Raw genomic sequence first — 15,441 nt, 5'->3', positions numbered from 1 at the left:
TTCATGTGTTTATTTATCAGTTCCCATAAAAACTTTTTATAATACATTGCAACAGATATTGTCAGTCATTGAAGTAATACTTTTCTCCCCTTGTACTAAACATCACATATGATTGAGTATACTTTGAAGAATAATCAACCTCAACCTAACCTAACTTGAAACTTCACAGATTTTTATTATTGCGCTCAATTGCTGAGTTCGTAATGTGTGGAATTCACAAAAATATACATTTCTTTCAATTCAATTCTCGATTAAGAAAGTACCACATTCTGGTTGATAAATTATTAATTGTTTCTCAAGAAAATTTCGACGTTGTAATGTTTATTTTTGGAAAATTCAGATGGATTACCCGTGTTCTTTGCGGACTTTCATTTTGAAATTAGGAAGCTTTGATGATGTTTGTCCGGAACCATGAGAGTTCATTTAAAGAAAAGTTCAAAAACTTCAGTCGGTACTTAGCATCACCTGCCTTTTTTGAAAATATTGAGTGGCATCTAAATCTTCAGAAACATCATTTATTAGAAATTAAATAATTTTTCAAAACAGCTTTGTAGAACGTTATTGAAGTAGGTTAAACCTACTTCTTCGTTTTTTACTCTAAATGAAAAATTATATTTCATCCAGCTTGAATAACATTTTAAAAATTTGTTTCATATTGTTTGATACAAAAAAAATTTGCATGGAACAGAATTGTTTCCAGTTCAACAACTTTTTCTTCAAACAGCATGAAGGCAAGCAATGGAAAACCCACTCTCTTCCTTCGTAGCTCATCGGTTCATGAGCAGTTTTGAATAGGTAGCAAAAGAAGTCTTCAAAATGTCAGGTAACTCATGCAATTCCACTTTTTGATCATTCAAAACGATTTTGTGGATTTTTTTATGTTTTCTGGAGTTACTGCCTCTTTGGACGTCCATCAGTGTCTATACGATCACGTTTGATGTCAGTAAACCAACGTTTAATTGTTGTTCCTGATGTTGCGCTTGAACGGTTTTTTTATTAAGTAGCAGTGTAAAATTAAAACACGGAATTGTTTTTGATCCATTGTTTCGGAAATAACAAAAGTAGTGTCACAATAACTCACAAACTTTTGAGTGAAATATCATGAAATTTCAACAGCTTCCTTTTAAAGGTTAGTACTGACTGCAAAAGCGGTGAATGCAATAAGACTAGCGCCATCTATGTGTTAGGCCCGACACTTCTAGTTCTTTAAGTAATATAAATTATTATTTTCCTTCTTTAAAAGAAATATTAAAAATGAGGTCGTTCTTGGGGACTTTTGAAGATTGCCAGCTTTTCGAAAGAATGCGTCAGCTTTGCATTGTTTATTATGTACTACCTGGCGAAATATTTCTTATCTAAAAGGCACTTTTATGTCTGGATGATATTAGAAATGTTTCAAGTACTTTTGATTCAGATTCTATTCCAAGATGAAGTATGGTTTGTTTAGAAAGCCATTCAATATATTCAGGAAGTGATTATGGTTTTCGAACTTTTCCGCCAACACAAAAGTTGTTTGGTTTCCATAACTTTATACAAAAACAAAAGATATTTCAGGTATTGTTCGCTCAAACTCACTACATACATACCAGTTCAATGATAACCATAACAAATCAACAGCACTTTTCTCAATGTCCTGTACAAATCCCGCGAATCCTCACATAACAACGTCAACACAATCCACTTTTGAAATCCAGAAAAGTGTGTTCTGTCACAGACACCATGACGTTCTCTCTTTTGTGTCTGCAGTGCTTGAATATGTAAACGGATACAACAACTACCGAAATCAGGATTACCACAGCGACCGCACTTAGGGCGACCGAATTCAAGTAGGCCGTGGGAAATCCTCTGTGGGCCGAACAGTTGGATTCCTGCTCATCGTTTCCCGAGGGACAGTGTCTCAGGCCGTCGCACCAAAGTTCCGAACTTATACAGGCCCCCAGCTCCGGACAGCTGCAAGAGTTGAAAGATATCAGGAAGTTTGGTGATTGGAGTATGTTTTTTTTGTTGGAGTTGGAAACTGTATCAGAACTGAAACCACTGCAGGGGTTTGACAGAACCTCCCTCAGCTTTTAATAACTCTTGAGGAACTTTTTGAAATCAGTTTTATTGCTCAATCTTTTACGATTCCCATTCTCCAGAAATGAAATATTTGCTGATTAAAAATTAACATTTTTTTCTCATTCTTGAATTATAAAAACCAACAGAGAGAAAAGGATATGGCATAATATTCAATACTTTCTTCGTGTTTTTCAATTTTTCATATACTTACATTTCAAAATACAAATTGACACATAGATTTTTTCTGGTATCCAGAATTTTTCTCCAACACAATATTGTCACAATTGAAGATAAATAAAACAGGTTTTTGTGAACTAAACTAACAAAAATGGTGCAAATGAATTCAAAAAATGATTTTTGAAAAGGATTTTCAGGCTATGTTCTAATTCCATTATATAATTATTTATTTTGATATATCTTCAGTAAACAATCATTGATGAAATACATTTTTTCCACTTCTTTATGTATTCCATATTGATATGAGCCGAAAATCACTGATGCAATATTAGAAACAGTAGATTAGTACTATGTTTTAATGAATATCTAATAATCAAATAAAACATATAGCTTGAACTCACCTATGTTGACATTCTGGAGGTGCAATCACTGAAAAAGAATTAGGCAAAATCAACGCTGGATTTTTCGATACCTCCATCCACGTGACAGCAAAGTTACCAGTCTCTTTTCTCGAAAATTCAATTATGAAACTTCTGGAATTTTTATCCCGCATCTTTTTACGATTATACAGATTCCATCCCTCAGAAAACATCTCCACAACATCATCCACACTCTCGTGATGAGGGCAGATTACGTGAACCACCTTCGTTTCACCTGCAGGATACACGAGAATCCGATTTTTGCTAGGACAAAGCCTTTGGTCCCTCTTCTGTGTACCTTTGATCTTGAGGTAGATGAAGTTGTTCTCTTCCTCTGGCTCGATCAACCAAGGCTGCTGCAGGCAAAATGTAACACTGTGGTTCTGATAAAACGTGTCGTCTGTTTCTCTCTGTTCTTGATTCCGTATAGTTACTTCACCACTGGAACCCCGAAGTCTTCTATTGCTCCAGGGGTTCAAGCAATTGTTTTCGCTAGGAACTAGCTCGTAGTTTGCGTCGAAAAAGTAACTATTATGATCCTCCGTTAGATTCATTTTTTTAACGACGAATCTAACTACCACTTTACTGGAGGTTTTGGTGGTGATACTGAACGGTTCCGCGATATTATGACAAATGCAATCCCGGACAAACTCCACGTCGTTCCACGGATATTCCAGAATCTGGATGAAAGCTACTCCTTCATCCACCCTATGAGGTCTACACTCCCACCTGTTTGCATCTGGATCGTGTACCGAATGGCACTCTTTCGATCCGAATTGAGCCTTGTTGAACGTAACTTTCAACCTTTGATGATCATTCGATTCGAACTGATATGTGCAGGTCAAGTCTTGTTTTCCACCTCGCCCGAAAAGGAAGACGATTTTCGGCGAGAAAAATCTTCCTTTCGAGCCTCGGAAGAGTCTATCACAGGGGTTTCTGGAGAACTGTGTTCCCTCTTGGAACAAGTCTACGAATTCATATCTGAGTATGAATTTCACTGGATACATGATGCTGCCGTACCTGATGGAATGGGATATGGTGAGGTCAGTGTTTGTACTGACGTAGCTTTCACTCAAACCGCACGGTCGGGTGAGTCTGGTAAGGTTGTTCAACAAATGGTGATCGCACAACTTGGGCTTGTCGTCCTTGCAGAATTGGCCGATTAGTGGAATAGTGTTTTTGGTTTTTATATCTCCGTCCCAAATTTGTAGCTGGACGTCGCAATCTCCCGCATTGAAATCCGTCTGCCTTTCGTTGGTGACTTGATATTTGATGAAAGATATCCAAACTATCTCTGTAGCGTGTCCCCGGAAGTGGTAATGACAGGTTGTATTGGGGGGGAGTGAGTGAAGAGGACTTTTCAGGTATCCTGAAGTATTTTCAAAGGTTGTTACCAGGAATTCGCACTTCTTTCCGTGTTCGATGTATGTTGGAGATTCTTTATTCACATAAAATACCTAGAAGGAAAAATGAGTCAGTATATTCTACCATAAGCATTAGGGTCTAGGAAAATAACTCTGCGGAAGCGTTAACAACAAATATCAACTAGATCAAGGTGAATGGTACAGAAAAATATTGTCAATTTTCATGTGATGAAGAACATGAAGTCATATGAGTTTGATGAACTGTCCGTAATTGCATTGAAAAATATATTAGGTATAATCTGTTCAGAAATGAGAGAGACTACAGCAGTATATATATATATATATATATATATATATATATATATATATATATATATATATATATATATATATATATATATATATTCCAATATTAAATTCTACAAAAAGGATTTGAAGCTTTATATCTTCTATTAATTATCTGTGACCGCTTTCGACAGTTGGTAGTACTGTCATCTTCTGGCACTCCTCAAACTGTCAGTTTGAGGAGATAATTTATTCATTTACTATTATTTACTACGCAAGATTTTGTATCTTAAGAAAAGTGCTGAAATGAAGCATCCACAATATTTCTACATAAGCTTTCGAATGGTGAAGTTGACTCTCCTCTACTATTATCACAAATAGATTTCATGTGCCGAGTCCGGATCAAATATCACTTTGTACAAAAGAGCTCAAACAAATAATATGTCCAATTGATGTGACATGTTCAAATGCTTAAATTTTTTTAAATATGTGTGATATTTTTAACTGCAGTTAGAGTGAATTAAAACATGAATCTTGTTTTATTACTTCTAATTATATTATATTTGCTATTCTTTGAAAATTGCCTTGTCAGTGGTTTCTGTTGGGCAATAAATGCTATATTATTATTATTATTATCATTGCCAAATGGCTGGTTGATTTTTCGGGCTGTTTCGGCAGAGCTGTGGTTCAATTTGAATTCGTTAAGAAAAATTGGCCGACAGCATATAGCAATGAGCCTAGGCAAAAAATTAAAATGTGGAAAAAAATGAACAGCATTAATCTATTGAGTACACAATTCTCTATCAATCAATATATACCACGACTCAATTGAATAAATATGCATCGAGATATGTGGCTACAAAAACACATAACATTAAAACGGTCGAAACACTTGAAATAACCTAATAAACCATCTCAGACTTCACCCTATCTTTCAACAAGTTATTATTAAGCACTTCCTCTGGACTCTCCTTTTAATGTTTCAACGAATCCATCCTGGGGCATTAAGATTGGGTGGATTATTTTAGCGCTCAAGGCTGTTAAGAAACATCTCCATACCTCAATCTCTAATTCAAATCCGGGTAAGTAGGATATAGGCAGCGGGTGGAACGGATTTCCATATGGAGAAGTGTGGAATTTCACTACGAGTTCTGGTCCACTGCTGATGATTTCAGGAATAGTTTCTCCGCTGCATAAGTGAGCTAAAGTTATGGCCGTAGATCCCCAGCCGTCGAGAATTTCAATGAAATCCTGCATCATATTACAGTGGTCCCATATTCTGAAACATTACTATAAGCGTGATATACAGAAAATAAACATTTAAATATAAAACATGGAGTTTTGTTATGAACTGTGTTTGGGAATATAGTATGCGTTACTCTTCATTAGAAAATTGGGAAGACCCTGAATTGGAAGTTTCAGTAGATCGTCATTTTTATCAGATATGCTCAAACACGGTTGGATTATCTTTGAGGTGTTTTGAAAGTTGAATGGGAATTGCTTGAGACTACATTCTCAACAAGAAGGTACGTGATTTTTGATTCAGGAATATGTTTTCGAAATGTGTTGTCCAAGAATCGCTACTCAGTGGCAAGCTAAAAGACATCTTGAAATTGTATTCTAAATGTGACTATCATTTCTGTTGTTTCAAATTCAAAATGTATTAATTTCTTCAGATTTCTGAAAATATTTATGAAAACGATTAGGTATAACAAATATAATGTATTAGTATCACTGAAGAGCTAATTTAAAGTAGAATTCGAGGGTGTCGACCAATAAACAAGGTGTTTCATTCGAAAACTCTCATAAATGTTGAACTTTGAATTGTTAACAATCAGAGTAAGATATGAAACACTCTGAAAAAATACAAATATTCCTCAGAATATAACATGCTATTTTTGTATCCTCTGAGTCACCTATTCATGATGATAATTACACTCTCCACAAACATTTTAATTTCTAGACGTGTCTGTGTGTACATATTCAATGTAATTTTGTTATTTAAAGTAACTTCCAATGCAAAGTATTTTTTACGTAAGACCCGTACAAGAATCAATTATTCTCCTGGATATTTTTGATTATTGTTTCTTTGACTAGTGTCATTATTATTCTATGTACAAATGTATACTTTTATATTCTTGGGATAAGACAGTTTAATCTTCCTCTTGTAATATTCGATATTGTACTTTTCAATAATTCATTCAAGAATATAATTATGAGAATCCATAAAATGAAAGAAAATGACAGATTTCCAAATGAATGAAAAGTGTACATAATAGTTGTTCTACTTTTTTCAATAGGATATATTGCCTTTCCTAGCCCTTGTAACTCGAAACATAATTTATCGGATTCACGTCTGATGAGTTCGGTGGCTAATCTATCCCTGCAATTCCTTTTTCCTCCACGTTTTGCACAGCCAGTGTTCGATGTGGTGGGGCATTATCATCCTTAAATACAAAATCATCACCTATGGCGCCACGGAACAGTCGAACCACATCCAAAATGACATTTTGAAAGTTAAATTACCCCGTCATTGTCCTAGGTACAATCATTAATGGTGTTCTTGTTGAATAGATGATACCACCCACAACTTAATGCCTCCACGTTGATTTATAAGCCCAAAACGGCTTTCATTGGAAAACATGGTATTTCGCCACTGACATTGGTTCCATTATGAATGGATTCTTGCCCAGTTCAAACGTCTTCGTCTGTATGCGGCTTTGTACGGCTTGACAAATTGATGAAAATGTCTTCCTTAGCCTTGTGCTGTTTCAAAGGAGTTCCTGTGTGGATACTGCAACAGGTATCGATCCTGACGTTGTGTTGTCCATTTTTTCTGACCGTGGCGGTGCATTTCGTGAACATGACCACGTTCTGTGAACCTCGAGATCACCATTAGAAACCGTCCTCTAGATGAAACCTAGTTCGTTATATGCCATTGGATCTACCCTTGCTCAAGCAAAGTTACAATTCTCATATGATCTTCAGATAAACGTGCACCAGGCATTACATATGAATAACTGCCGCTATATTATCAGACACGTATTGAAAATTCACTGATTTTAAGTTCTTAATTTGAAAATTTTAATATAACCATGGACTTAGTTTTTTGTGCTGATTTTTTGTGGTAACCGATCCTATGACAGATTAAGATATACCTACTTCATTCTTTGAAATCTGGTTCTTCATAAAATTTGGGTCTAATGCAATACTTATGCCAGTAAGTGTATATTGAATGTTGATGCTTTTGAATAAATATCGGATGGTGATTTATCCAATTTTTTAGTTACATTTCTTATTATAGATTTCATCTATAGACTTTTTAACCTCACTTTTTTCTTTCAACCTGTTTCGGAAACATCTCTTCCCTTTCTTGATTTATTGAAGAAAACTCATAATGAATAAATGTTAGCGTGTATTTTATATTAGTCGAAGTGATCGAGTTGTTCTTAACGTAGAAACCGCAATGTTGGAATTTGTTTCTGGGTTTATATCATCATATAGTTGAAAGTGTAAGTGTAAGTGTAAGTGTAAGTCGAATGAATTTCACTCAAAAGCAGCAACATTTCTGGACAAATTTGGTCATTTTCCCTTCAAAATTCATTCATTTTATAAAGTTTATTGATGAAAGGGAAGTGAAAACCCAAAACATCCAGAAGTAATTGCATTACAGTGTATAGAAATTGTGACAATACATTATAGAATCAGTGGTTACATCACAGTTTCATCAATCTCGAGTTCAAGTTCATTTGAACTCACCCTATTTGAAAACTAAGTTTCTGAACTCCGCGTAGTCAGCGAATGTTGCATCTTCTTGATTATCAACTCCATACAATAGCTTCCCGTAACAATGCAACAACTACCAGTTGAGTAACTCACCTCAAAAGTCGATCGCTATTATCAAACTTGCTGACGTGTTCCTTGTAGTGGAAATTTGCCTGTCTGATGGCAATTAGGGCGTGTTTTCCTTGGGGAACGTTCCTTTCTCGAACTCTGTAGTGGCAGCTCACATTCCTCGGATAGATCCCTGGATAATTGGGAGACTGAATGCGACACAGCCTCCTGGAGCAACCTTCTAATAAGCGGTCGCAGTAAGAACCGCTGCTAAGTTTGCCTCTGGAGAAGATACGTCATATTAAGCCAATCAACTGGCTCGGGGAGTTTATGTCAAAATGTCTGAGGTATCAAAACTAATTAGAGTTGGCGTAAGTTTTGATAATTTCGTGTGTTCTTGGGAGACAACTCAATTTACAAAATTTCTACCCGAGGTATTTTGGCAAAAGATCTCAGCGCGATGTTTACTGCGGCTTTATGTCAACAACTACGATCTCTTTGAGAAGTGGATTGGAAAGATTTCTGTCATCATTCAATCATAAGTAGGAAGAAAGATGTACTTTGGATAACCAGTCTGATTATTTATAGGGTTTAAACAATATTTACGATATTTATTACAAGAGTCTGACTTTTTTGTATTTTTTTTGATTAATTGTATGAAATAATGGATATAACAACAATCAAATCTAATCAAATCAAATCACTTTATTAATCCTGTAGAACTTACAAAGTTATAACATAGGTCAAATAGCATTTTGTGCATACATAAAATAATACTTAAAGTTAAATTAAACCAAACATACATCAAGAGTGGTTTTGAAAACCTGAATTCTATCAGTAGTTTTCAATGATTCGGGCAGTTTGTTATAAAGTTTTAGCCCCAAGTAAGAAAGTAAGTTAGCGATTATATTTTATTTGACGGGATTTATGTGAAAATCATTGCACTTGTGTTTACATTATGGTGCGATGAAATGCGATCATATTTCGACCTATTGGTATTAATGAATATACACATTTCAAAAATGAAAATAAACAGAAAAATTAGAATTTTCAAATGTTTATACAAATCTCTGCAGGAGGTTCTATGATTAACGCCTGCTAAAATTCGTATAATCTTTTTTTGGACAATAAATACATTTGGAGCCAATGAAGAGCTTCCCCAAAGACAAATGCCATATCTGATTCTAGATTCTACATGTGCATAATAATAATTTACTAACTGTTCAGTGGTTAATATCAGCTTAAGATTTCGTATCAGATACGAAACAGAACTTAGTTTCAATGTTAGTTTATTACAATGACTCTTCCAGTTCAAAATTTACATTCATCGGATAAAGAAAGTGTGTTTTCATTCTCATTGGTTTTAATTTTTAGATTTGAACAGGTTTTTTGCCTGTGATGAAACCGTTCTAGTATAAATTTTCGAGAGTTAAATGAAGTGAATTAGTGGCACACCATGAAACCAAATAATTTGACACCGTGTTAGACTTTTCTTTCAAAATTTTGTGGTCTTTGTCCGAAATTAGAAGTGATGTGTCATCTGCATTCTTAACAATCACGGCCCCAACATCATTACAGTATAATATAAATACTAGCGGTCCCAACACGGATCCCTGAGGTACTCCAATGGTCAAAACTTGAGTATTTGAAATACATTTATAATGACTATTTTCAGATCTTTGATTCACCGAAACATATTGACTTTTCTTTCTGGTGAAAGACTATCCACTCAAGGTCATTTCCTTTTATTCCATATTAATATAATTTATTTAATAATATCGTCGCCCTGCTGAGATCACAAAATATTCTAGCAGGGCATTCACCAGCCTCGATGTACTCCAAGATTTTTGAGTAAAAAGATGTCACAGCAGTAAAAGTGGGCGTATTGGATTGAAACCATGTTGAATCGGGGAGATAATCAATACATCAACTATTCCTGTGATGCCTTTGAAAGTTGCGTCCTTTCCACCGGTTTTGAGCAATTTTTTGCCACCTTAAATCTTCAGGAATTGACTGTATTAATTTTTATAATAATAATCGACTTTATTTATCACAATAGATAAAAGATATTATAGGTATTTGTATTTACATTAATTGAAGAAGACCTTTGACGAGTTTTTCAACTCAAACCTGTACCATCTTGTACGAATTTATCAGGTTCTCTAGAAAATCTAGTAAATGGTATACTTTTTCTCTTGCAAGTTTGGAATGAAAACAAAAATGCGGCCTCATAAATATTTGCCATGAATAATACCCAAACTATGTTCAGGGCAAGTTGAAAGTTCTCTATTCATTCAGTTTCTACGAAAAAGAGAAAATATTTTTAGCATCTAGACACAAAGGGGGTATTGAGGGGCATCTTTGATTTTTTATTTCTAGGTCAATATGAATTTCTCGAAATTCCCTAAAAATAACCGTTTTTGTAGAATTCTTGATACAATTAATAAAATATTTGAACAATTTGTAGTTTTCATCTATCTTCTCATCTTCCTTGAATTCCAACTTGTTACATTATAATTATCGTCGGTAATATTTGAAACATTGATTTCCAAAAAAAATTGAGTGATGAACTCTCGGTCACTAATAAACAAGCTCGTGACTTACGCCTATGACGTCACACAGAAACAGATCAATGTGGTTTGAAAATTTCTGTGAAATTTCCTCCAGTGTATTCGACGAAAAAGTATATTAATCAAATTTATTTACCTGTAAGACCGCTGAGTGGCGTTTCCGTATCGAATTCGTGCGTCGCTTACTTTCAAGAATTTGTAGGAGAGCTTGAACTCGAAGTTGCTGCCTGAATTCTGCTGAAATTAAAGCGAATGTAAAAGTTCATTGATCCATGGCGAAAGTTGGTAATTTACTTGTTCAAGTTCGTATAGTTTTCATCAAAAATATATTGATTCCACATGAATAAGAGGGGACACTTTTGTCATGAAATTGTTCGGTTCATTACTCAAACTTTGACAGGGATAAATTGCTGTTATTTCCAAAACAAAGAAACGGAATATTATATTGTGGGAGTTGTTTGTTAGAATTCAGGTCAGGAAAGAAAAGTTCAAGTTAATATATCGGGTGGAAACACTATTGGCTTCTCATGGACGGTTGTGTTTCGGAAGATTAGTAGGAACTGCTTTTAGAAATTCGACATGGATCTAAGTTGAAATAGAAATTTGAAGAGGCCTACGTTATTTCAGAGGAGAAAAAATGAATTTTGATAATGTGTATTACAGATTTTCTCATAAAAATTCCATATACTTTGTGTGAAACCTTATTGTAGGGCATCCTACTCTATCGAAAGACGAATAAAAGTTTGAATAAGGCTAACACGAGGCTACATGTCTACAGGCAGTCGCATTCAATTCAGTTGAAATAATCAAACCGCAAAGCAGCCCAATGCCAGCTTTCCGCATGAATTCGATATATGAATATGAAATGAGAGATTTTCATTTAATTGTAATCCTGAAAATTAATTGCCGACTTGACGCACTTCTTGAATTTTCCTGAGAAATTCACTTGAGTGCACATTTGAAGATACTGCAGATTATTTTCAAAGTATGGAGAGAAATCTGTTATCAACAAGAAGAAAAGTAGGAGACCAAGCACTGAACCTTGAAGAATACCACAGGTAACTGCAAGAGACATGAAAGTCTCATTATTGAATGAAAGCATGAGCATGAGGGCATCGTCTTTCTTTTGAAGGTTAGTACTAACTGAAAAAGCGGTGAATGCAATAAGACTATCGCCATCTATGTGTTAGAGTCGACACTTTTCAGTCAATGTAGTATACAACACACTTTGATCTTAGTCATGGCCGCAATGTAGTCTAGACGGAAATCAAGATAGACTCTAATACTATTGAATGAGCCATTTCAGTTATCAAACTCTGTTGGATAATTGTAGTGAGAATCTGAGAGCTCGAGAGTTATATTAGGATTTTTAATATCATGCCGTTTACATATTTCTCTTTATTGTTACTGTTAGATACTATACATAGTTCTGCAATTGCCGATGGATCCGTTTGGCCATAGCGGCCACTTTTCTCAAGCTCATTTTCGCGGTTCCGATGTAGAACGAACCACAACTACACGGTATTTGGTATACTCGTGGGGTTCTTAGTGGATATTTGGGATAATAAACCCGGAAAAATTGGACAATTTGTTAATACACCGGCAGATAAAGCCTACACATCAGGAGTAAAAAAACTCTTTGATTTGAATTGGGAACAAGAAGCATCTTCAAGTGTATCTTTGAGAAAATTTACATTAAATGTCTGTTCATATGATATTCATCGTGGTATTTTATCTAAAATATTTATGTTCATACTTTTTCTTCTCCAGTCTCTAGTCTGAATTTGATTTCATTAAATGAGTTATGGACACATGCAATTTTGAGTAGGAGAACATATGTCTTTGCCTTTTATTTTCAGTTTTTTGTTTGCACATCATCTCAGGAAGTTTCTAATATTGATCACCCTGCACAAAACTGTCATCACTCGCAAGTAAACACAGTTGACACAAAAACTTTTTCACGTCTTCAAGAAACCCATTATTTCGGCGGAACACAACATCGGCTAGGATACTCGCACGAACCTAATATCCACTCCATTTTCCGAGAAAATGAACCTATTATGTTTTTATCAGATTGGTGAATCACGATCATATTTTTCATGACAGCAATTTAGTGGGGCTGTGAGAATACCTCATTTTCCTACACAAAGAATCCGAATAAACGGATTGTATCACAAAAGACAAACGTTCAATGAAGTGGATGATGAGCAAACGAAAAAAAAAAGATTATTTGTTTTGGGTAGTGTTGAAATTTTTGGAAAAGAAAAGTTTTGGCTTCCTACTTCCCCATCAATTTAATAAATTAACTTATACAAAGATGTGTAGACCATGCAAAAAAGTAACTTTCAGACACAAACTGTAGATCACCGAACATATAAGAATTTTTGAACAAGTTCCACCTATGCTTGCCACTTTTTACAGAAACACCACGATGTCAACATGGATTACGACACATTCCATAGAGAAAATAAAGGACAAAAATTAAACCTGCTAGAATAGCTGTGAATTATTGAACGCAAATATTCAAATTGTCATTCAAATGACCAGCAGAAAGTTATTCGTTCACCATTATTGAACCTGTTCTCATCAAATGTCATTAATTAACATATTCACATATTAAACATTTTCCCAAAAGTATTATTGTATTGTACCTAATTTGTGCTTTCTAAATTTACCTGTTTTGGCAGAATTAATAATTTATCTAATAACGTTTGTTATAACCCACTGTTATAGAAATAATTGATGTATCAGTAACTGATGAAGCCACCGTGTAGAGAAACGCGTTTTAAATAAAATTTATTGTGAGTATTTTGTGGTTATTATCATAGAGAGTATTATTAATTTCATTAATGGAAAGGAGAACAATTGAATACAACTTATTTCAAAACTTACCTCAAACCTTCAATCAGCTATGAACTTCTCGAAACGACTAATAAGAATTATCCTCCCGAAATAAGAAGAATGTTTATGATGTTTTCAAATATAATTTGCTGAAACTTAGTAGGAATGATCAAATATCCAGGAGTCCTCAAGAAAGTCATTATCCGAGCCTGTCACAAAGGTTTTGAACTTTTCTCTTTGTCTTTCCATCGAACAAACATTTCGAACCCTACGGCTGTACTTAACATAAAAATAAGAACCTCCGTCAAGTCTGCTTTTTGTCAAAACTTGAAATTCGGCGTGAAACAAAAGTTGCGGCAACATGAAATATTCATGAATTTCCATAACACTTTTTCTGGCGCAAATTTAAAAACAGAACCGGAACACTTGAACTTTTCGAGTACAGTTCAGAGTGATTTGTTGATATTCGAGAATATCATTAGAACATGCTTATTCAGCAGTAACTATGGCGATAATTGTGGTAAACTGATGTGATAATGAAAATATACCAAAAGAGAAAATTAGTGTCTCCTCTGATAGGTTCAGTTTGCAAATTTATTTTTTCATTAACTTTAGAAACCAGACCTGAAAATGTGTTGTTGCAACAATTGTCAGAATAAATTTGTTAGTGAAAACTGTCGTGTGAATATATTATCATTTTATTTTATCTTATTTTGTAGATTTTCGATTTGATATTATTCGATTGATAGTATTTTTCAACATGTTCGATATTTCAATCGAATACCAACAAATATTGATTCCAGCAACAATCTCTGCTACACAACAATTAGCTACACTAATAATCCGAGATATGAAATCGATAAATAATACCTACCAAAGTTAATGAAGGCAAAGACAGCCTCAATTCAGGTGTCGATATCAATGACAGATAGTGAAAATGATGGCTCGTAATAATTTATTCACAAACAAATGTTTTCTGACATTGATTTTTTTCGGCTACATGTTTGAAACACCCTCAAATGAAATTAATCGATTTGAAAGTTTCACAATATACAATCCACTTTCCGAAGTGATTTCAGTCACTCAACTAAAGGATCAGAACATGCAAACACTCTACTAACTCAATAACTCCCTGAACATGCATATTCGAGCAATAGATTCATAATTTGATAAGATCGAAGAATTTGAATATTTACTACACTTAATAATTCGTATTCCTTGTCGTTATTTATCAAAGCATCAATTACGTTAACGGAGTTATGGAATAATGACCACTTTATCCCCCAAGAAAATAAAGCCATTAAAGCTTTATCAGAATTGATCACATTTTTCACGACGGCAATTTAAGACGACATAAAAAATAACCCTCTTCCCATTCCAGACAACAGATTTGAGAAGGGCCGTTATATTCAAGGAGAATGAGACTGATATTTCACGTTATATTTTGGAATTAATGTTTCTGAAAAGTCAAATGCCACGATGGGGTAATGGAGGAATAAAAGTATTGCTCGGATGATAAATTAACCTTTGAGTTACTCTGGTAAACATGAGAATTGCCTTGTGGCATGATTTCATGAATTATAAAGTCAGTTGGGCTCCACAAGAGTTTTTATTCTCATAAATATTTCGTGGTTCATTTCTTTACACGAAAAAACACAATCAAGTTAGTCCTGACCCAAAGAAGGTAAATCGCTCGATTGGAAATTAGATCGTCACGGTTTGAAATGACCAGAAATATATTTTTACTGCATGAATATTCGTCTCAGAAACTTTTCAAAAACAGGTATATTCATCTTTCTCCTCATAACCGTTCCTAAACTCAAACTTTATCTTTTCATGCATATTATACGTAACTTCCACACATCTTTCTGAAGAGTTTATTGTGAAATTAAT

The 15,441-nt window shown here is 34.5% G+C and overlaps 1 protein-coding gene across 2 annotated transcripts in view; it reads right to left on the bottom strand.

Annotated features, from left to right (window-relative positions):
* Positions 1-2: 2 nt before the first annotated feature.
* LOC111510050 (uncharacterized) overlaps positions 3-15,441 on the bottom strand; it is a 51,269-nt gene continuing 35,830 nt past the window's right edge. The window contains exons 5-9 of one of the 2 annotated variants that reach the window (XM_074171537.1): positions 10,844-10,944; positions 8,183-8,419; positions 5,363-5,582; positions 2,637-4,111; positions 3-1,950 (exon numbers count right to left, since the gene is read on the bottom strand). In XM_074171537.1, coding sequence (XP_074027638.1) covers positions 1,668-1,950; positions 2,637-4,111; positions 5,363-5,582; positions 8,183-8,419; positions 10,844-10,944 — 2,316 coding nt within the window. In that variant the 3' untranslated portion in view covers positions 3-1,667. The remainder of the gene's footprint in view (positions 1,951-2,636; positions 4,112-5,362; positions 5,583-8,182; positions 8,420-10,843; positions 10,945-15,441) is intronic. The other variant, XM_074171538.1, reaches the window with a different exon arrangement.

The sequence above is a fragment of the Leptinotarsa decemlineata genome, unplaced genomic scaffold (assembly GCF_025532065.1).
Source record: "Leptinotarsa decemlineata unplaced genomic scaffold, Ldec_3_MD MMD2_tig00000010_RagTag_RagTag, whole genome shotgun sequence".
Taxonomy (NCBI): Eukaryota; Metazoa; Arthropoda; class Insecta; order Coleoptera; family Chrysomelidae; genus Leptinotarsa; species Leptinotarsa decemlineata.
Note: the sequence above shows the minus strand (reverse complement) of the source record. Positions and strands in the feature narration are given on the sequence as shown.